Below are 23,993 nucleotides of genomic sequence, written 5' to 3' on the forward strand. Positions count from 1 at the left end.
TTTTCTGCAGATGCAAGAAGCTTAGAGTAACATGTGTTAAGAGCAAATGAAGTTTTGAAATTCCAATAGTTTTTCATTTAGCTATATATAGATTTTTACAAGAATATAAAAAGGAGGATTTTTTCAATATTTGATACGTTAGTTGACCTATTTGTCTGCAAATATTATAGTATCTAGAATTTGTCTTGTAATAGCAATATCATAGTATCTTGAATATCCCTAAAATAAAGGAATACTCAGATTTACTAGCGTATATGAGATTATTAAGGAATCAAACTTTTGATAAATATTTACTAATCATCTTTAAATTGTTAATTACAATGTATTTTATGTCCTTTCTTTATTTGTTGTTTGTGTCTTTAGATCAAATCAAAATAAAAAGTGGATATAAGAGAGCCATCTGCAAATATTATAGTATCTAGAATTTGTCTTGTAATAACAATATCATAGTATCTTGAGTGTCCCTAAAATATAGGAATACTCCGATTTACTAGCTTATATGAGATTATTAAGGAATCAAACTTTTGTTAAATATTTACTAATCACCTTTAAATTGTTAATTACAATGTATTTTATGTCCTTTCTTTATTTGTTGTTTGTCTCTTTAAATCAAATCAAAATAAAAAGTTGATATAAGAGAGACACAATATATCTTAATAAAGTATAGTTTAACTTGACACGCATACCACTCTATCACGATAATGATGACAATGTTGGTTCTTCCTTGTACAAAAAAATCATTACACTTTTGTTAAATGTTTTTAAAATCAAAATATAAACTCCATCAATCTTATTTTATAAGGCATTGGTTTGACTGAATATTGCATCTTATGTTCACTTGATATAAGTATTTATATTACTAGATTCATGCATAATTCGATAAGGTGAGGTCTAGGGAAATTCTCAAAAGGATTGGGTAAAATGTATAAGCTTTGGTTAGTCATTCTTTTAGCTATGACGTTAAGGAATTTGTAGGACTTTTCATAAATGAATTGGGGTGAGTAGAACTCGACGTTATCAAAATTGGCATGAATAGGTTGGTCTGGGATGTCAATTTTTGAAGGTGTGTTGAAAAATGGAAACTTTTTGGAGTATTTTTGCGTTTTTATCCCATGCAAGCTTCCATAGTGGGTGACACACTACTTTTGCGGTGTAATTAACTCCCGCTACAGAGGTCTCACTATAGCACTTCCACTATAGTGGGATTGAGCCGCTTTAGCGGGATTGGTCACAATTAATGGAGAAAATTCCCCAAAGCCACTAATTATTTGGAAAGTACGTTTTGGGGAAGAACAAGGGCGATTTAATTAGGGAGAATTTCAGCTATTTGTCATCAAGAACCTTCGTAAATGTAAGTAATCCAGTCTTCAACTTCATACTTTGATTCCCTAGGCAATTGAGGTGCTATTAGGGACTCTAGGGAACACTTTGGTTTTGTTCCTAAGACGGGAAGATCTGAGTTACTGAGGATTTTGGGTTGTAAAGCCTTGGGTTAATTGTTAAATGTTTTTCTTGATTTATCTATTGTTATTCACTTATGTAGCTATGGAATTGGTAGCTTTCGGTGAATTAATGGTGGAAAAGCCCTGGATTGGGTGAGAAGATCATAAGTTTGGCTTGGGGTTGAGATTAAGTTGTAATATGAGTATAATTAGGCGATTGGAGATTGAATCTTGTACTTGTTTTGTTAATTGTAGACCAATAACAAGCTAGGTAGGATTTGTAACAGACTCAGGTCCAATAGAGCTTTCAAGGCTTGATTCGAGAAAGGTGATAGTTTATTGTTTCCAAGTTATGTAATGTATGCATGATAACTGTTTTTATCATATTGTTTCTCCAATGCATGGTTAGGAAGATCAAATAAATGTAAGGTGATACCTTATACACCATCACATGCAATGAAGGTGTTTAATTTACTTGTGTTTACAAGTGTTATTGTAGTTCATTATGATTATGATTGTGTGTTGTGTGACCATTGGTTGGCTTGGGTACCTCACCAGCTACATATATTAAGTTGGCTCAGGTACCACGCCTAGTACAGGTTACTACATGGTTGGATCAGGTAATAAACCTAGTTTGCCTTGGTACCACGCCTAGTACATGTTTGATTATGCTCATGTACGTTATTTCCTTGAATTAACTACATATTGTTTTTCTAATTATTTATTAAATGAAAATATAAATTTTACTCTAATGCTATCACTTCTATTTATAGTAATTGAGTTAAATTCAAATCATTTTATGCTCCATATCTAAGTGTATCCGATCCTTTCAAATTAATATCTATCTATATAAATCAGAGAAGAAAAAAGAAGTCTGACACTCTTATTTATAGGAAAAACATTAATTATATTTTGTAAGTTTTTAAATTGTTTGAATTAGAAAATTCTTAGTTGTTAGCACTAACTAATTAGGAACGAAACTAAATAAGGGTGAATTATTTACTAAATTAGATATTATCACTTTGAAATATATGTAGTTTATGGATCCAACCTCAGAATGTCAATTTTTAGTCAAAATATTTTTTATTAGGAAAATAATTTAGTGTGATTTAAAAGTAAATTGTATCCACGAAAAGATGTGATAAAATAATAACAAATGTGTTTTCATACACAAAATATTATTATAAATACCCAAAGGCTAATTACATTAGATGAATATTACCATTACAATTTAAACATTCTGCCTCTCGTACTCAAAAATCTGTGATTATAATTCCTCTCCTCCATTAACTCACATGGCTTCAAAAAGTAACAACCTTAAGCAATTGATCCTAATTCCATCTACCGACTCTGACGACTGTCAACAATCCATCAATGGCATCAATGATGCCAACAAAGTGTCGAGGCTCCCTTGTTGGACCAAACAAGAAATTCTCGTTCTCATACAGGGAAAAAAAGTGGTTCAAGACCGGATCCATCGAGCCCGAACCGGAGGTATGGAATTGGGTTCAACACAGGTCGAAGCGAAGTGGGATTCTGTTTCATCCTACTGTAAAAGACAAGGGGTGAATCGTGGACCGATTCAATGCCAAAAGAGATGGAGTAGTCTGGCTGGGGATTTTAAGAAGATTAAAGAGTGGGAGTCTCAGATTAAAGAAGAAAAAGAGTCATTTTGGATGATGAGGAATGATTTTAAGAGAGAAAAAAAATTACCTGGATTTTTTGATAGACAAGTGTTTGATATTCTTGATCATGGAAATGGCAATGAAGAAGGGTTAGATTTGGCTTCCGAGAGAGAAGTTTTGTTTGATAGTGGCAGAAGTGTTGTTGTAGGGGATGATGGGTTGTTTTCAGATGTACCACAAATGAATGAGAATGCTATTCCTATGCTAACTTTAGAGGAGCCACATCAGCCACTCTCTCAAGTTTCTCCTACACAAGCAGGTGTAAGACAAACTACCACTCGAGGAGCTGATAAAGGAAGAGGTCAAGAAGGAAGGAAAAGAAAGCGAAACGACTCAAATGATGAAAAAACAAGGAATGTCCAACATCATTTAGTAAAAGCACTGGAAAGGAATGGAAAAATGGTGAGCTCCCAACTTGAAGCTCAGAATATTCATTCTGAACAGGATAGGGAGCAAAGAAAGGACCATGTTGATAGCTTAGTAGTTATGATAAACAAGCTTGCAGGTGCTTTAGGAAGAATTGCAGATAAGTTATAGTGCCTAGTTCATTTAATTACAATGCAAAATATGATCTTTTAAGCTTTCAAAGACTTAGCCTTGGCTAAAAACAACACATCACGACTACAGAACAAATAGTTACTTTTTCTTAATTCTTTTTATACACAAATATCTCTATGTTTTGTCACAATTTCTAGTCAGCCAGGCTCCTATGTATATCTCACCACTTGGGCTTGCTTGCTCGGTTTGCAGAAACATTGTATACAAATCATAATATCTCGCTTCTAGGTGTCATTGTATTAGCATGAATTCCTTTAACCTATGGCATCCAATATCAAAAGTTTTGTTGAAATGTGTTTCCTCAGTCATTTAGGTCATCAAGAAAGTTTTAAAAATTGAATATTTTAATTGTGGAAGATATCATATTTAGTATAATTACATGTTGTTTTTAAATATATTAAAAACTAAATCTTGCTTAAATTTGTTTTTATTGATGTGCATTACTCAGAAACATGTTACTTGACTCACATTGAATAATTTTCTAAGCTAATTTTTAGGGCAAAAACTGAGATAATTTCAAAAAACACTAATGAGAATGATGCATTTAAACATAGTGGGGAAAGGGAAGTCATATCCTACCTTTAGGAAGAATACACACAATCCAAATCATGACTTGGAGCAGTTCCATTCTAAACAACCTCTGAACACTACCACACTATCAAGAATGGAATCACAATATTAATACAGTTGTTTAGACACTAAAGTTACATATAATAGATACATACCTAAATTGGAGTAAGAATGTGAAATATGGGACCCGCAGCAAAAATTCCAAAATCGACTCTGTCAAAAGGTCTTAATTACCTCCCTAAACCTTTGTCCCAAAATGGAACACAATTTGGGGTTTGGAACGTAGCAAACAATAACATGCAACATAAAACATCATTAAAGCTAAAAACAAGGGATAGGCAGCCCCTTTGGGGTTGAAAATACCTCGAACTGATTCTCCCCTATGCTCCCCAAGTACTCTAACGCATAGCCCCGCGTTCCCCAATCACACCCAACCTTGAATCACCAAATTTAGAGTCCCACAACTCTCATAATCAAATTACAAACTTTATGTGAAAGTTGATCGTGTCAAGTCTTAATACTGTTGCAGGTGCAGCAAAAACATCCAAAAATTCCGTGAAAGCACCTGGGGGTAAGACAGAAGGACCGCGCTAAAGCAAACCTTGGCCACTAAAGTGAAAGTATCTTAAGCAACATGGCCTAAGATGGCCAGACTCGCTAAACTGAAGTCTTGACAGCTAAAGTGTTGCCTGCTTAAGCGAGCCAAGGATGCTAAAGCAGATGCCACCTGGATGTCCTAGCCTGCTAAAGTGGAACCCTGGTCGCTAATGCCATACCAGGGCAACAAAAGTGGGGGCACCAACACCAGGCACAAAATTTTTAGGTAAGCCTCTGGGCTTCACTTAGGTGCTCGGCATTGGTTCGGAATCTCATGCATGCAAACAAGATATGCAACCCCACCAAATTCAACATTCCAAATTCAATTGAGAAGTTAAAGCTTCAAACTAAGGTCGTCTTGACAAAAAATGGGTCCCACACCTAAGCTCCATTTTAAGCCAAAGCTCATAAGGGGGCTCACAATTAGCCTTGAAGCCTCCAGATCCACACGAAAGATCATTCTAGACCAAACTTGATGTTTCGGAGCTAACGGAACCCTCATAGTTGCATTTTGAGGTCGTCTTTATGAATTTTTGACCGAAGTCAGCCGTTCAAGCTTCAAAATATTCAAAGCACATAAACTTGCACAAAAACAAAATGAACGACCAGTTGACTGAACAGTTAGTCTCAACATGTCATAAATCACTTGAGTTCATTATAGGAATGCTCTAAATGATGAAAATAAGATATTTACACCGAAATGGCATGGAGGATCATTACAGTTAATCAAGTTTCACTATCAAGAACAAATAAGTCTAAGTTTTTCAAAGTTATGCTTGTCCATTCACAATAGTCATGTCCATTATTGTACAGTCTTCCTCTTATAAACGCTATAAAATGATAAATTAGTATAAGGAAGTATGGAAAAATGAACAACAACCACCCACACACATATATATATGTTTGTGTTCTCTTATGTTCAATGTTTCTTCCTTAAACGTGTCTAATTATGCTCTTGCTCAGTCCTTAAGCTCCCTAGGCCCGTTATAGTTGATTTGAGGATGAGGGTTGACTTACCTACTCGTGGATTTTAGTAGGTGTCATCATGACTTTAGTTTTAGGTCATGACATGGAAAAACAAAAGTTGAAAGTTTATTCATTTTATGAAAAACATTCAAGAAGATCATGAATTAACTACATATTGTTTTACTAATTATTTATTAAATGAAAACATATATTTTACTGTGATGCTATCATTTCCATTTATAGTAATTGAGTTACATTCAAATCATTTTGTGCTCCATATCTAAGTATATCCGATCCTTTCAAATAAATATCTATCCTTATAAATCAGAGAAGAAAAGTCCGACACTCTTATTTGTAGGAAAAAAATATATTTTGTACATTTTTGAATAGTTTGAATTAGAAAATTATTAGTTGTAGCAGTAACTACTTAGGAATGAAACTAAATAAGGGTGAAATATTTACTAAATTAGTTGTTATCACTTTGAAATATATGTAGTTTATGGATCCGACCTCATAATGTCAATTTTTAGTGAAAATATTTTTTATTAGGAAAATAATCTTGTGTGATTTAAAAGTTTGCGCTTCGCACTTTCATAAATAATAATTGCATTGAACTTGCAAATAATCCTTTACTAATATCCATACATTAAAAAAAAATAGGATCTTAAAAAAAGATTAACAATATTCTAACATGAATTTGATTATTTGTCATTATCACATAACTCAAGAACCTCTAATGGATGAATTATTCAGGAAATAATATATTGTTGGTTCTTTAATCAATATTATTAAAAGGAAAGTAATGAAGAAAATAAGAATATATATACAAAGACATTTCGTAAGAAAAGAACACATTAAAGTTGCATAGATTATACAATTGTGATATGTGTCTCGGGAAAAAATTCAAAAATTTGTGAACAGATTCAAAAAAGTAATTACGCCTGAACATGAAAGCAATTATAACTTTTGAACTATCATAATGAATTTCTTCAATTGATAAGTGAAGAAACTTCATATCTATGTTAAAATAGATAATATGTAAGCTTATATGTAGTACTTTTAAGTCATAGAATATCAAAACATGAATTCTTGGAACTGAGTACAATAATTATTTTCTGCACAATGAATATACATACTATATGTGTATTTGTTCAATATAACTAGAGACAATAACTTTGCAGAAACATAAACAACAGAGTTTAAAACATCTATTCAAAAATAACAATTAACATCTTAAGCATAAATTAATAACTGTAAAAAATACCAGGATATGTAAAATTAGAATGAAATAGAAAGGAAAATATCAAGTCCACTAAGTGCAAAGTTTCCCCTTAAGAAAATTATTCCCCTCTAATACATGAGGTTTAAAGAATTAGATCCTCTTAGGATGGAACGATTTTATTCACCGACGTATTAATACAAAAACAATGGTGTCAGTAAGCCACTCAACAGGAGCAAAGTACATGAATATTTAATTGTGCAGAAGAAGAAGAAGTTCAGAATTTTCATTGTTTTAAAATGAGAGAAAATCCCTCTATTTATAGACAACAATGGGTAGTGTGAACAAATGATTATTGTACCTTATCGGAAAGGTCACAACTCTTTGGAAATGTCACAACCCTTCGTAAAGGTCACAACCTTTCATAAACGTCACAACCTTACATAAAAGTCACAACTCTTCATAAAAGTTGCAACTTTTCTTAAAAGTCACAATTTTTCATAAAATTCACAACTTTTCATGAAATGAGAAGGCTAGTTTTGGAAATAAATAAATTAAAAGGAAATTCTGGTCTATGGTGACGCCACGTAGGCGGGCCTAAGGTTCTCTCTTATATATGATGATATATATGATTATTAAGAATATTAAAATAATTGTAGATAATTTAATTTGATGGAGAAAACATTACATTATATGAATACTTAAAAGTTGTGATCAACGATCTACAAAATAATACGTAATATTTTTAGTAAAATACGATAATATTTGAGACGTCATAGTTAAAGAAATAAAAAGTCTAATATAACTTCAAATATATAAACTATACTTATATCGATTGCAGACAAAATTAGGCTTTTATGGAACAATAGTGACAGAAAGAGTAGGTACTACAAGAATATCATCAATCGTTATGGTAGAGATGTGGAAAGAATAAATATTTATTAATCCTTAATTAGACGTCTTAACTTTGAGCTTCGGGAATGGAGTCACTTTTGGTGACACAAATCATGAGTTTCTGGTGACTAAGCAGGAAGGGGCAAATGCAGCACGAAATACTAGATTCATATGAACCTGGTAATTTTTGCGCGGAGTTTATGTGTAAAAATATCACTAAAATCAAAATAAATAATAGGCCAGAATCCATACTTTTAATTTACAGATAGAATAATTTAAATGTTAAGAATCTTAAAAATTGAACCGATAAAACATAAATTCTTCATAGGCACTTCAAATTTCCTTTACATGATGAAACCAAATAGAGCCTTTTTCAAAATGTGATGGAAAAAATGGTTCAATCGACAAACAAGGATTGAGCAGAAATAGAGATCATGGCCGGCCAATGATATATTGGAACTAAGCTAGAGTAAAACACTCACTCATATAATATAAAAGAATTGCAATTTCTACTCCTAGCAGAAAGTATCCAATATGTTCTACCAAACTCATAGCTCATCTCGTAAACTTGATAGACGTACTGAGATGGAAATCTTTAAACATCGGTTGAGTACTGTTAGATCGAGAAAGATTTTGATAATTGACAAATAGAGGAACAGAGGAAAGGAACCTGTTGCGTCAACATGTTCCTTTCAGACCGAATCCGACCGGGATAAGGAGAACATCAACCAAGCGAATTAGAAGTTATAAAGCGGTGGAAGGGTTCCTTTTTCGACAAGAAACCAGTGCAAAAAGGTGTCCTTTCATAAAGAAATCCTAAGCAAAGTAGGAAGCGTAAACGAAGTAGGAAGCATAAGCAGAGTAGGAAGTATAACGGCGTGAATAACTTTCAAATCCGAAACAGAGTAGGAAGCATGATCAGATATGTAAATCGAGTTCAAGTTGAAAAAGGTTTTGAAGAGTTCAAAGTCTATAAATAGGGCAATATTTTCTTTGGAGAAACTTGCACACTTAAACAAAGAGTTACAAGCAGAATACAATCAAATAGAGGGAGTTCATATTTGAGTGATTTCTGATTACGAAATGTAGCCAACGCAAGGAAACAAGAATTGAAGAACTGATTCATAGGCTTATGTTTTATAGTTCTTAAGTCAACTTTGCGTGTATTGAGTTTTTATCGAGTTGTATCTTTAATTCTTTCTAGACTCAGTGAAGTATAAATTGGAGTAGGAATAGAGTCTTCAAGTTGGGGCGACTTAAAGACTTGGGAACATAAACGTAGGGGGGTTTGTGTTGGAGTTTAGGAATTAGAGTTAGTTCCTGAGTTGTAATCCGAATTCATAGCTTGAAGTGGGGTTGACAATCTAGTTGGTTGTTGGCGTCTAGGAATTAGAGTTTATAATTCCTTAGGTTACATAGGTTTGTAATCTTTTGTTGAGGCTTGGAGTTTAATGAAGTAGAGTTAAATCCTACAGAGGTGTAGGTCGTGGTTTTTTACCCTTTATGAGCCGGGTTTTCTGCGATAAAATATTGTGTCATTAATTTATTTGCTTTACATAATATAACTGTTGTGATCTTCAAAGGAACAAATAGAATATACCAGGTCCTTAGGCAAATCTGGGGTCAGTATTCTAACAAGTACTTACTAATAGATTGAGTAGCATATAATTTGCTCAAGGAGTAGTATGGTGGAGAAAGTGAAGGAAAAGTTGGTTCAGGCATTTTCGGGATTTCAGTCTTTTGAATCTCAGGAACTTTTGGCTTTGGTAGTTGTGGGATTTCTGGGTTTTTCAAGGGAGGAAGCTCGGGTTTTAGCATTGCTGGAATATCAAACATTCTGGTTTTGGGACAGTTGGGAATTCAAGCTTTGGCAAAGTTGGTAATACAGGTTTTGGACCGGATAGAGTAGCTTATTTTTTATTTTCTTGTGAAGAGAGAAGTCCTGGATTCACAATATACCACAAATGTCAATACAATTCTCCAAGAAATGAAAAAGAAGAAGTCAATACTGAAAGAATAGTATATCAAATTCATATAAAAGGACTGTTGCATTGCATACAGGGGCAGATTTAGATAGGATGAAGGGCATCAAAAATTTTAACAAATACATATATGTAAAATAAAATATTTCAATTATAAATAAAAACAAATGAAATCACTTCCTGTAGCCTGTTGGTTCACTGGCAAAGCACCTAACTTTGCTAGCAAACTTAGCACAGTTACTCAATAACTGTCATCTTTCATTTTAAAAATTTAGAGTTTTATTGTTTGATAAAAAAGTGATGCCTGGTAGAATCGAGAATCGATACGACTTTCTACCTTTTGTAAGGAAAAATTATACTAAATCAGTTAGCCACAACAACTTTTGTTGTACAAAGGAACACTTTTAGAGCAGGCGAAATAGAGGTAACTGAATCCATTTAATATGTGTTAGGATAAACGAAACAAAAAGTAAAAATAGCTAAATCATCAATTTAGTTCTACACTTAAATATGCCAATTCATTCTTTGTTCCATATATATACTCTTAAAATGTAATGGGAAAAATTGTTTACTATAAATTAGGAAAGAAAATACCAAGAGGGAAAGAGTGTACGAATAAGGATTGAGAAAAAACAGAACTTGCCAATGATACAAACTAAATCAAAATAACATAGATCATAGCTTATTTATAACGAAGAACATAAAACACTCATATAGCATAATGACACGTCAAATGGTACATCCAATTCAAATACTATAAAAGAATTACAATTCTCTACTCCTAGCAGAAAGTATCCAATACTATCTCCATGCCTCGACTCAGGTCACAAACTTCATTTAATGAGGTGGAAATCACAAAACATAAGTAGGTTACTTTCTAATAGAGTGAAAGTAGTATATAATTTCCTCAAGGAGTATCAGGTTTGTAAGATGGAGAAAGTGAAGGAAGAGTTGGTTTAGGTAGTTCTGGAATTCAAGGCTTTGGCATAGTTGGGACTTTTAGATTTGGAAACCCGGGGACTCTTGGCTTTGGTAGTTCTGAGATTTCAGACTTTGGCATAGTTGGTAATTCTGGCTTTGGTAGTTCTGGGATTTCAGGCTTTGGCATAGTTGGTACTTCTAGCTTTGGATGTTCAGGGACTTTTGGCTTTGGTAGTTTTGGAATTTTAGATTTTGGCATAGTTGGGACTTTTATCTTTGGAAGCTCGGGGACTTTTGGCTTTGGTAGTTCTGGGATTTCAAGCTTTGGCATAGTTGGTAATTCTGGGACTTTTAGCTTTGGTGGTTCTGGGATTTCAGGCTTTGGCGTAGTTGGGACTTTTAGCTTTGGAAGCTCTGGGGTTTTGGCTTTGGTAGTTCTTGGACTTCAGGCTTTGGCATAGTTGTTACTTTTGGCTTTGGAAGCTCTGGGGCTTTTGGCTTTGGCAGTTCTGAGATTTTAGGCTTTGGCATAGTTGGTACTTCTGGCTTTTTCAAAGAAGGAAAATTGAGTTTTGGCATTGTTGGAATCTCAGGCTTTGGCATAGCTGGAAGCATGGGTTTCGGCACAACTGGAATCTCAGGTTTGCAAAGTCGGTAATTCAGGATTTGGCATAGCTGGCATCTTAGGCTTTGGCAAAGTTGGTAACTCAGGCTTAGGGAAAGTTGGTAGCTTGGGCATTGGAACAACGGGGATCTCAGGCTATGGTATGGTTGGAAGCCCAGGCCTCGGCAGAGTTGGGATTTCAAGCTTTGGCAAGGCTGGAACCTTTGGTAGTTCTGGTTTAGGTATCTCAGGGACGGGCGTCTCTAGGAGGTGGCGTGCAACCGCACCAGTTATGTTGCCATAAATGAAGAATAAATTAAGAAATGCAAGTAGTAAGAGGGAGGATACGTTGTAATGCTGACCCATTTTTATGCAGATAGTTGAAGCGAAAAGAAGAATAATTTGTAGGACTCTATGTGATTGGGATGTGGCATTAGCTTTAAGTCTGTTGCTTTATATAGTTTTCAAGTATGCAATTACAAGGACTTTCAGGATTCTGTATTTCTGTTTGTTAGCCACGGACCCGAGTAGTTGAATTTCTCATCAAACTAATCAGCTTCCAGACTGGTACTTGAAAAGTCAATTTAGATGACCTAAATTACTTAATGGGCTAAACCCGTCTCTTGCATATAGGTTATGCTAGCAACCTGATAAGAATTCTTAGCTTAGCTGATTTCATTTCTTTGCAAAGAGAAAAAGTATTCACTTTTTTACTGCAAATCTTCATTCAGGTGTCTACATAATTACTGCAATCTTTGACAATTACTCAGTATCTTTCATTTTATTTTATTTTGAGTTTTACTTCTTGAACACATCAACTTTTGTGTATGAAAAGATCAATAAATAACTATAAACACTACCAGGATTCAATTATTTCAGCACATATAAAAACCTAATTCTGAAAACTACTCGCTCCAATTACTTGAGACTTGGCATATTGCTTTTTCGATGATGAAGTTGATTAAGATTGATTTGTGAAATCAAATGAATAATGAGTTCTTAAGTGGTTGTTTGGTGTTTTTACCTTATACAACTATTTCTAACGAGACTATTATGATTAAAAAATATGTATACTGTTATGAATACATTTTAAAAAATGAGAACTCGCCAACGAAAATTATAGTAATAAACTAATATTTTTAATATAATGTCGCTACAAGATTTGTTCTTTGTTTGCTCCTTTAAATATGGACACACTTACAAAAAATCTTGCTTACGCCCCGGATACATATAGCTTTGGAACACTGAAATTTTAGGTTTGGTATAATTAATACTTCAGGTATTGGTATTTCAGGCTTTGGTAAGGCTGGAATATTTCAGGCTTTGGGGATTCTGGTGTAGGGATCTCAGGGAGGCGTCTATAGAAAGCGGCTCGTGTAGTTGCACCAGCTAACTAATCATGCATGAAGCATAAGTTGCCCTTATCATTCTTTTGGAGAAGGTGAAGTAGAGGAAATTGAATCCATTTAATGTGCATTAGGATGAATGAAACAAAAAGCACATTAGTTAAATCACCAGTTTGGTTCTACACTAAAAATGTTAGGTCCACTCTGTTTTGTGGCACTTATATATACTAAAAGAGAACATACCATTTTGTGGTACAGGTACCTGAAACATTGTCAGAAGAGGTAATAGCGAAAATGAGTGCACCTCCAAAGAGTGATGTGCCTATTATAACACCTCAAGAACTTGCTGAAGCTGATGGTTTCGTTTTTGGATTCCCTACAAGGTTCGGAATAATGTCCGCTCAGTTTAAAGCATTCCTTGATGCAACTGGAGGTCTATGGAGAACACAACAACTAGCTGGCAAGCCTGCAGGCATATTCTATAGTACTGGATCCCAAGGCGGTGGACAAGAAACAACACCGTATGATCTTATTTCACATAAATTCATACGACTAAACATGATAAACTGTCGTTCTCTTCCTTGTTATTGTTTTAACCCGAGGTATATGATAGGTTGACTGCTATAACTCAGCTTGTTCATCATGGAATGATATATGTACCCATCGGATACACATTCGGTGCTGGCATGTTTGAAATGGAAAACGTGAAAGGAGGAAGTCCATATGGAGCTCGAACATTCGTTGATGATGGCTCCAGACAGCCATCTGAGCTTGAATTGCAGTAGGCACATCACCAAGGTAAATACATCGCTGCCATCGCCAAGAAACTCAAGGGTGCACCCTAATTTCTCCTGCAAAGACATTCTTCTAATACATAATTTATCTCTGTGATTGTCAAAGTCTACTTTTTTTTAATTGGGTATGGAATCTGTATGTATCTGATTACTCTGTAATGGAAGAAATTGGTTACTATAAATTAGGAAGGAAAAACTGTGAGGGAAAGAATGGATAAACAGAGACGGTCAAGCATAGGAACTAAACCAAAGTTACATATATCAAAGCTTTATCATAATGTATATATAGAAATGCATAAAACACTCATATATTATAATAACACGACAAAGTCGGTATATCCAAATCAAAAACTACTATAAAAGAATTAAAATTTCTTCTCCTAGCAGAAAGTATCAAATGCTATCTCCATGACACAACTCAGGTGGCAAATTTCATAGACTAAGATGGAAATCTCAAAACATCAGTTGGGTACTTTCTTATAGAGTGAAAGTAGCATATAATTTACTCAAGGAGTAGCGGGTTTGTATGGTGGAGAAAGTGAAGGAAGAGTTGGTTTAGGCAGTTCTGGAATTTCAGGCTTTGGCATTGTTGGAACTTTTAGCCTTGGAAGCTCAGAGACTTTTGGCTTTGGTAGTTCTGGGATTTCAGGCTTTGGGATAGTTGGTACTTCTAGCTTCGGAAGCTCTGGGACTTTTGGCTTTGGTAGTTCTGGGATTTCAGGCTTTGGGATAGTTGGTACTTCTAGTTTCGGAAGTTCTGGGACTTTTGGCTTTGGTAGTTCTGGGATTTTAGGCTTTGGCATAGTTGGTTCTTCTGTCTTTTGCATTGTTGAGACTTTTTGCTTTGGAAGCTCGGGGGCTTTTGGCTTTGGTAATTCTGGGATTTTAGGCTTTGGCATAGTTGGTACTTCTGGCTTTGGAAGTTCTGGGACCTTTGGCTTTGGTAGTTCTGGAATTTCTGGCTTTGGCACAGTCGGTAGCTCGGGCTTTGGTAAAGTTGGAACTTCAGGCTTTTTCATAGCCGGAGGAACCTCAGTCTTTGGCACTGCTGGGATTTCTGACCTTTTGAAAGGAGGAAACTCTAGATTTGGCATTGCGGGAATCTCAGGCATCTTAGGCATTGGCAAAGTTGGTAATTGGGGCTTCGGGAAAGTTGGTATCTCAGGCTTTGGAACAGCAGGGCTCTCAGGCTTTGGTATGGTTGGAAACTCATGTTTCGGCACAGTTGGGATTTCAGGCTTTGGCAACGCTGGCACTTTGGGGAGTTCTGGTTTAGGTATCTCAGGGAGGGGCGTCTCTAGAAGGTGTCGTGCAGTTGCTCCAGTTATGTTGCCATAAATAAAGAATAAATTGAGAAATGTAAGTAGTAAAAGAGAAGATAAGTGGTAATGCTGAGCCATTTATCTGCAAATCTTAGAAGATTAAAGAATAATGTGTATATATAAGAGTGGATGTGGGATTGGGTTTATATAGGTTTTTAAGAATGCATGCAACAAGGACTTGTAGGATTTTGTTTGTTAGACAGGGACCTGAGTAGTTGAATTTCTCATCAAACTAATTAGCTTATACTTCAAAAGTCAGTGTAGATGACCTAAATTACATCGTAGTCTGAACCTGTCACAAGCATATATGTTATGCTGGCAAATCTCATAAGAATTAACTGATTTTATTTAATTGAAGAGAGAATAAGTATTCACTTTTTAGCTTTTACCAAATCTTCATTTTGGTGTGTACGTAATAACTCGGTAACACTCACAAAATCTACCAAATGTCAAAATAGAAGGTGATTACTGTAGAGTTTCTTTCAAGCTTTAGAATTAATGTTTTTCTGGTTAACATCCATTAGGTACTACACCATAGGCAACTAATAATTGATGCGTCCAACTAAGTTCAATATTTTTACACGTATCACATATTGAATGTAGTAATAATGTATGGATTCATAGAAACCAGTAGCCTAGGTTTCGTATATGTATTAAGAAATACATAAATAACGAGTTAATATCTTAAAAGGTCACTCAACTTAGAAAATTTATCTAGTAAAGTCATTAAACTTTATTTTATATCAATAAAATCACTCAATTCATGCATTTGTGTCAATAAAATCACTCAGCATATGTATTTGTATCAATAAAATCAATCAACTAAATTGGACAAAATTGAATATTATTTTTATACCATGAAACATAAATCCCATAAGTAAATAAAATTAAATAAAACTCATTAAGAAATTTTATGGACAAATTTAATTAGTGAAATAAATACTCTTATGGCATTTCAATAAATAAATACACAATAATATCATATGAAATTTCCTGCTCTACAATTATCATTTATAGCAAAAAAAGTTTAAGTACCTATCATTTTCCATGAAATTAAAGTGTTCCACAAATATTTTTATAGAAAAAACATTAAAAACGAAACAAAATAGAAGTTCAATACTCACTTTTTTTTTGGAAAATACTCACCAATGCGATGCATTCTGAAATTCGTTGTAAACAGAGCATAATTTTTTTTTAAACATTCTCACAACTTTCTGAAAATAGAAAAATAAAAACTCGTAGACAGAAGTGGAAAAATAAAGTTAAATTTTGTGACCTTCGAGTTTTCGTCGTGAATTTGTTTTGAGTATCAGTGTATATTTGTTTATTGTAATGTAATATCATAAGAGTATTTGTTTAACTAATTAAGTTTGTCTTTAAATTTTTTTTATTGAGTTTTAAATTTTTTATTTATTGTGGAGTTTATTTTTACATGTTATAAAAAGTAATTTAATGATAAATTTAGTTGAGTGATTTTATTGATATAAATACACAAATTAAGTGATTTTATTGATACAAAACAAAGTTCAATGACTTTACTAGCTAAATTCTCTAAGTTGAGTGACATTTTAAGCTATTAACTCCATAAATAACTATATATATGTGACTGTAAATACATTTATCATTGTATATTAATTTAATACAATATAAAAATTCATAAACTTCTAATTTTAAACTCAGCCTGATCGCGGTTCCATGATAAGTAGCATTCTCTTACTTCTAGTTTTCACTAGTTACACTAAATTCTTTCATTGTTCTAATTAATTAAAAAAATCTGTTAGTTTATCAATTGTTTACCTTTCTAAAACTCTAAAATAACATTTGATTGTTACTGATCAATACACGAAGTTATATGAATTTGAACAAAGTGGAAAAACTCTAGAGAAATGACCAAAAACTTCAATAGAAAAAAGGTCAAATAATCAGTTTGATGGCTTGAACACCATAGAATTTCAATATTATTTAGTAGTGCCTAGAGGCCCTGACATATCGCGGTCTGAATAAAAATTCAGTCCGCTAAACTATAGGGACAAACAGAGCTAGCATATCTATTCCAGGGATACCTGCTACATAGATTAACCTTCTTACCGGTATCAGTTTACCTTGATAAAAATATCAGTTTTTTTTTTTACTAAAACAATAATTTTGAACTAGCTTTCTCCCACTTGACTATTCCAGGGATACCTACTACCTCCCACTCACATAGGCACCGGATAACTCAGCACACCAATGCATAGGCAAATTGGAAGAGATCACCTAGGTTTTTCCATCTTGGAATTTGAACCTTGGTCTCCAAGATATCTACCAACTTCATTAACCATTATGCCACACTCTTTGGTGAAATAACACTATCTGTCAAAGTAAATACATAAAAAAGGAAAACAATTGAATCATAGCCCATTCACTTTTTTTTTTTGAGAATAGTAACTGAAGCTCATTCACTTTAAGAGGTTACCTTATTTAAGTCACAACTACTGACCAGACATCTTTATCCAATTGTATCCTTCTTTATACCAATAGAGGAGCTCCAAATCTTCTTTGTGTTGGTCAGCATTTTAATATTAATATTTGTGTATATTAATTTGCTTAAAACTTTGGAGTCAAAGTGTTGCCTTTGCTGTAAGTTGTCCGTTGGTGATAATTCTTTTGTCTTAACCGTTGGACATTTATTTGGAGCATTACACCATTTGGAGTAAGTGCTGGTGTTATGACTCTTTTCTTGCATCATCAGTAGTGGCATCTTGGCCATTACTTCTCCATAATATTTCTCCATTATCTCATTCTTTATTCCTCCATTATACCTTGTAACATATGTAATTCTTAGGCAGAGGCGAAGCCACCTTATACTAAGGGGGTTCGTCAAACCCCCTTCGGCGGAAAATTATATTATTTATACATGGTTGACATAATTTTTTATGTATATATAGTACATGTCGAACCCCCTTCGGCTACTTCGTGTATCTATTTCTATAGATTTTGAACCCCCTTATTGAAAATCATGGCTCCGCCGCTGCTCCTAGGTCATTTATCTTCACTATTTACTACCCCACTATCTTCCTATTCATTGTTAGGAAGACTTTCTCAACTATAAATAGTGGTGGTCTTCATTTGGTTTGGTGCATACAAGAAAAGATAGAGTGGATAAAAGTTAGTCAAAAGAGAGTTCTTATTAGTTGAAGGGAGGTGTTCTTTTTGTGGAGCTTTGGACTCAACTCTTGTCCAGGGTTTCTTGAGTTACACTTTGTGATTAGATTGTTGTATCCTAGAGGGGACAAGTCAAGAAGGACTACTGCTTGACCGGTGAAAAACATTTATTGTAGTGGACTTGAATCTCCTTAAAGAGAGCGAAATATCCGCACCTCAGCCTGAAGAGTTTTTAATTTCTTCACTTTATTTTCGATTGTAATCCTGTAATTTTGTTATCTTGTAATTTTTCACTAACAATTTTAAGGAGATTCATAATGACTACAATTGAAAAAAACCACGGATGTCAAGATGGGAGATCTCAACAAGCCATTTCGGTTCAATGGTAATCATTTCAAGAGATGGAAGGGTAAAGTACTTTTCTACTTAAGTCCTCTCAATGTCTTATGTGTTAAGTGAAGAATCCTAATAAAGTTGACATCACCTCTATGAATGGTGATGAAACTATTTCTCATCTAGAAAAAGTGGAAAAGTATGATGGTGATTCCTATAAGTGTCGGTATTATATTCTTAATTTTCTATTTGATAATTTTTATGAATATTATGATAGAACTAATTACTCTAGTGCAAAGAAAATTTGGTAGGCATTGCAGAGTAAGTATGATACCAAAGAGGTTGGAACAAAAAAATATGTGACTAGTAGATTTTTTCATCTCCAAATGGTGGACAACAAATCAGTGGTAAACCAAGCCCAAGACTTTATAATGATTTTTGGAGAGCTCAGGTTCGAGGAGGTCAAAATTGGAGATAACTTTATTATTTGTGGCATAGTAGATAAACTTCCACCTTCTTGGAAGGAATTTTAAAAAACTATGAGCCACAACAAAAGGATTGAACAAAAAATTTTGTCACTACCTAGTTCTTCTACTTCTACTTTAAAAAATAAAAACATGAGAATGTTGGCTGAGAAAGAGAAAATGTGGGACTTTTTCTGTGTGGATCATGGCATGTTTCTATAAGATGATGAGATTGGAAAATTTGATGGATTTGTGATCATCGGAAGTTGCAACGATGAGCATGATAATGTTAACTTTTATAGATCTTCCAAAAATACATAAATCAAAGACTATCTTTACTAAAATAAATTTGTTAACAATCTTAGAAATTTTACTCGAACCATCCTTTAAGGCCTAAACAATACTTCCTATGTCTTATCCTTAAATTTTAGAATAATAACAATCTTATCAATTTTACACTTATTTGACCTATGTAATGCTATTGGTAAAGTTATTATCAAAATCATTTCAATTGTATAAAGCCCTTACCAGACTAGTTTAAAGGTCATTGTGTTTGTAACAATGTTATTCTTGTTCAAGAAGTTTATAAGATCAATGTTTCCAAAAGGAAGAAGGGGAAGTTGATGCTTAAAATTGATTGACAAAAACCTTTTGATCGAATTGAATAGTCCTTTGTTTATTATACTTTGCGATTCTTTAAATTTTCCCCAAAAAATATTAATCGTATAACTAACAGTAACATAGCTATCCATGTCAATGGTACCCAGACAAATTATTTTGCAACATTAAGGGTCATTCACCAAGGATTACTGGTTTAGCTTTCCTCTTGCTTGATTCAAATTTCTTCATTTCATTGATGCTTTGTGTTTCTTTTTGCATTGGCGTAGAGCTCTGTTTCTGTGGTGAATAGTTAAGTAGAAGTTGTTTTTGAGAATGAGAAACTTGTACACGCTTGGTGGCCACATTCATCTTCATCAACGACGGTGCTTGGATATTGGCTAATCCCCATAAACATATACATTCTACATAAACCAATTTATTTATTTATGTAGACTTCTTCAGTCTAATTTTCTCTCGCTAATAGGAGTGAAGGAAAATGATTTTTATATACTAATTCTTTGTAAATTTACTCATTAATTACATTTTAAAATAGTTTGAGTAACTTCAAATCCTTTACTGTTGTTAGAATAAGATTATTTACTTGTACCTTACAGCAAGTAGTGTTGTACACTCTCTTGATACACATTAGTGATTATAGGCAATATGTTCATGAGTATCTAATGAAGCAGAGTACACAGGAGAAAGGTTTTTTTGTATTCTTTCATTGATATAATATGTTGTTTAAATACAAAAAGAATTATGAGGTAAAGGATCTCACAATATCAATAAAACTAATGAATCTTAACAAGTTATTAAAGATGCAGAATTAGAGAATATGGAATAATGAAATCAAGAATATATGATGTAGATATGGAAAATATTCTACCATGATTTAGCTTCTTTAGGCCCTGCAAGTTGGGGGGGGGGGGGGGGGGGGGGGGGGGGTGGAATGACCCCTAACTTGTGAAAACACATTGGATTTGTCCTTTGGATAAGGATTTCGTAAGTAGGAAAGTATAATGAGAAACTTAATTGGGGTTATGAGAAGTGTGCTCTTGAATGTAAAATATGTACATAGCATATTAAAGTGCTTAGGAGAGTCGAGTCACTATTTTCCTTAATATATCTTATCCGTCCCTTAATAAGTCTGCATTACAATCTATGAAAGCCATATTTAATCTTATATTTGACATGCGTAGATTAGTGGAGTCTTACATTACTAGCAAGTCTATGATACGATCTTGGGAGGCACATGATTTTTCTTCGTGAGAGATAGCGAATTCTTTGTATATGTGTGTCCTTCAAATATATTTGAGTTTTGTTTGAGTGTGTGGACTGATTCCTTTTCTGGTTTGATCGATGAGGGCACATGATTCACAAAATATATATGAGGTATCTAGTTCTTACATTGATATTTTAATGACCCTCTCAGTCATTTTCTTTGTTTTCGATCTTTTCAGAATTAAAAGATTTCTTTAACCGTGCCCAAGTCATTTATGGCTTGCTGGGACTGACAGTTTGGTCGTTCGTTTAGATTTTGTTCAACTTTTCATATTTTGGAGTATTTGAAACTTGAATTGTTGACTTCAGTCAAAAGTTTGGGAAGACAGCCTCAGATGCAATTCTAACGGTTTCATCATCTTTGGAAGGTCCATTGTAGGCTAGGGCATGGTTGATTCGGGCCCTGAGACATATGATGTGAGTTTGTGACGTTAGGTATTTTACCTTTTAAGATTAAGCCAAGGATTGAATTTGGTCAACATTCTTGGTAAATGTGCTCATATGAGAATTCTGTCAGCGAGGTTAGCTCTAGAATTTTGAGTTTGTTCTATAACGACGTTTCATGCAGTTTCCTAAGCTTCCGGCCTCATTATGAGCCTTCTTGTGGTTTTAGCTTAAAATGGAACTTCGGTGTGAGAGACCCACTTTTCATCGAAACAACCTTGGATGAAAGTTTCGATTATTTCATTGAGTCTGGAATGCCAAATTCGATGGGGTATCATGTATCATTTTGTGCACGAGGTTCCGAATGAACTCCGGGCACCCTGTCAAAGAATTCAGAGTTTGAGCAAACCAACTGAAGTGCTGATATCTGGGACAGGCTTTTAGCGACCAGATATCAGACTTTTAGCGACCAATTTCGGGTATTTATATCCAGGAATTTCAGCTTTCGGCCCTCATTTTCAAAAGGAGATTTCTTCCTTATCCGGTCTCTCATTTGAGTGATTTGAAGTCCTATGTGATCATTATGAGCGTGGATACTTGAGTTTATGATTAGAAGTTGTGAGGAACCTTCATTTGAGGTGAATTTGAGCTCGAGCGGCTGCCTTTGCTTGGTTTTCTTGTTAGTAGTGCATGTTGTTGTTGTGGTTGTTTTCAGGCCTCAGATCATATTCAATTTTGGAACACAAGTTCGAGGGGTAGCTTAGCACATTTTGACGGAGTCAATTTTGGATTCCTGGTGCAGGTCCCACATTTCTATTTTGACTCAATTTTGGGTCCATTTACAATTGTTACGATTTTAGTGTCAAAACATCTGTAGTGACATTATATTACCGATAATTTGAAAGTTTGGCGGTGTTGTGAGGCATTTCAGATGTGGATAGCTCATGTGTGGTGGATTCAAAGTGCTCGTGTTCGGTTTTGAGGGTAGGCTTCAGTCAACTTTCTTGATTAAGCTTCTTAGATAATGCCTAGTATAGATTTTATGTCGGATGCCATTTGCCGAGCATTTGGCTTTCCTATTCTTTCTTGATTCTGTAGGAGCCTTGGACTTATTGTAGGTGTTAAGATCCTTATTATAGATTGTGGTTTCACTCGTGAAGTAGATGATCTTGCTTTTCCTTGTTTGGAATTATTTGTGGTTTCCTTAGACTAGGCTGGACATTAGATGCTTTAGGTTGTGTTTTATCACCTCGTAGTTATAGTTTGACCCTATTAGGGATTGTTTTGGGTTGTTCTCCTTGCATTGATTCTTGTGACCTTGGTGGCTCATCATAGTTGTGGGTTGGTCCTAGATGTGCTCAGTGTGGGACTAGAGCAATGTGATTGGGGTAGGGTGTCGTCTATGGCTTTTGCTCCCTCTTCTATTGATTGGAAATCTCTTCTCGAACCATTTGCTTGTTGATTAGCAGTGGACATGTTGTATCCTTATTGAACTTATGATTATATTGTTGGGCCTGAGGCCGTGTTTGAGACCAGTTAGATCCTAGGTTAGTACTCTCTGCTTTAGTAGTGTGGTTTCATTGGTTGTATGATTATTTGAATTTGAGTGCCTTGTTTGAATGCTGGTGGTGGCATGCATTGCATTGCATTGTTTGCTCATTCTCACATATTTTATGGTATGATCCCAGCCCATGCATTTGCATATTTATCGTTCATGACGAGATAATGTTTTCTCGGTTTTTATTCTAAACAGGTTTTAATGGGAGTGGTACCACTTGTTTCACTTCACTTACTGATTTTTGAGATTATGTGGTGTCAGGGATGTGCTTCTTTCCTACTTGAGATATTAGAGGCATCTGGGATGTGCTCAGATTTCACTTGACTACCTGGCATGTCGATGCCCTTTTCTTGCTTGCTTTTGGTTTTACTTATGCCCCTGGTCACTCTTTCTAGCTGGGCGACTTATGTCCTTCAGAGTGGACTAGCTGGTTGGGCACCCTAGATAAAGGAGATCCTCTTCGGAGTCGACACACTCTCGGGTCACTCTTGCTAGCAGGGCAACTTACGTCTCTAGGAGTGAACTGACTGGTTGGAAGGCCTGGATTGATTTGTCTCTTTTGCTAGATGGGTAGGGAGTTGACTTGTAGCACCTCAGATTCGAGAAAGGCTAGAAAGGGGTCCAACGGGAAACTCACAAGCCCAAAAGTTGACCATGAAACCCTCCATGGAGCCCCAAATGGGCCGTGTAGGCGACCATGGTCCGTTAATGGGCTCTTGGTAGGTTTCCAAAACTTGCCTGGGAAAGCTTCACCTTAACGGATGCCTAGACGACCCGTGGTGAGGTTGATAGGTCGTCAAAGGGGTCGTTAAGTGGGTCACACAGAAGGGGTTTCACCCCTAGATACTGGTTAAGGACCCCAGATGGCTCGTGATACCCTATATGGACCGTGAAGCCATCCGTGAAGGGGTATAGTGAAGAGTGTCATACAGAGCTCCTTCATGACCCGCTAAATGGGTCGTGGTAGCTTAGCTAGACGGGACGTGAAGGCCTCCGTGAACCCAGTTCGTCAGCTTTTAATTCAGGAGCTTTTGGGTATTTTCTCAATTTTTTTAACTCAATACTACATCGTTTTACCTAAAGCCTAATATAAAGGGTTTTTACCCATAAAATCACCCAATTCAATTCATTCTCTCAATTTCCCAAATGAAGAACAAGTTCATCCTCCTAAATATTTCTCTCTCTAAGGAAAAAGAAGAAGTCAAATTAGGGTTTCAAGATCAAGTCTCCAATCCTCCATCGCTTGTGGGATTTGAACTCCAAGGTATGAAAGTCTTCATATATGGAGCTCTTTCCTCCTTAGAGTTCCTAAATTCTCCAATTTACTAA

At 34.9% G+C, this 23,993-nt stretch overlaps 3 protein-coding genes across 3 annotated transcripts; 2 read left to right on the forward strand and 1 right to left on the reverse strand.

Annotated features, from left to right (window-relative positions):
* Positions 1 to 2,737: 2,737 nt before the first annotated feature.
* On the forward strand, positions 2,738 to 3,664 carry LOC125829441 (trihelix transcription factor ASR3-like). Its single transcript, XM_049508656.1, has one exon. The coding sequence runs from the start codon at positions 2,738 to 2,740 to the stop codon at positions 3,662 to 3,664; it is 927 nt and encodes a 308-aa protein (XP_049364613.1).
* Positions 3,665 to 13,039: 9,375 nt separating this feature from the next.
* On the forward strand, positions 13,040 to 13,740 carry LOC125829428 (probable NAD(P)H dehydrogenase (quinone) FQR1-like 1). The gene is made up of 2 exons (XM_049508647.1): positions 13,040 to 13,305; positions 13,398 to 13,740. The coding sequence occupies exons 1-2, from the start codon at positions 13,079 to 13,081 to the stop codon at positions 13,567 to 13,569; spliced, it is 399 nt and encodes a 132-aa protein (XP_049364604.1). The 5' UTR covers positions 13,040 to 13,078; the 3' UTR covers positions 13,570 to 13,740.
* A 344-nt stretch (positions 13,741 to 14,084) lies between these two features.
* LOC125829442 (protein PELPK1-like) lies at positions 14,085 to 14,978 on the reverse strand. Its single transcript, XM_049508657.1, has one exon. The coding sequence runs from the start codon at positions 14,976 to 14,978 to the stop codon at positions 14,085 to 14,087; it is 894 nt and encodes a 297-aa protein (XP_049364614.1).
* Between the last annotated feature and the right edge of the window lie 9,015 nt (positions 14,979 to 23,993).

The sequence above is a fragment of the Solanum verrucosum genome, unplaced genomic scaffold (genome assembly GCF_900185275.1).
Source record: "Solanum verrucosum unplaced genomic scaffold, falcon-dt-bn FXZP01000052.1, whole genome shotgun sequence".
NCBI lineage: Eukaryota > Viridiplantae > Streptophyta > Magnoliopsida > Solanales > Solanaceae > Solanum > Solanum verrucosum.

Excerpts from the sequence above, each read along its gene's own strand:
- LOC125829428 (XM_049508647.1), top strand. The coding sequence starts at position 13,079 with ATGAGTGCACCTCCAAAGAGTGATGTGCCTATTATAACACCTCAAGAA. Across the intron at positions 13,306-13,397 it reads GGTGGACAAGAAACAACACC|GTTGACTGCTATAACTCAGC; the intron begins GTATGATCTTAT and ends GGTATATGATAG.
- LOC125829441 (XM_049508656.1), top strand. The coding sequence starts at position 2,738 with ATGGCTTCAAAAAGTAACAACCTTAAGCAATTGATCCTAATTCCATCT.
- LOC125829442 (XM_049508657.1), bottom strand. The coding sequence starts at position 14,978 with ATGGCTCAGCATTACCACTTATCTTCTCTTTTACTACTTACATTTCTC.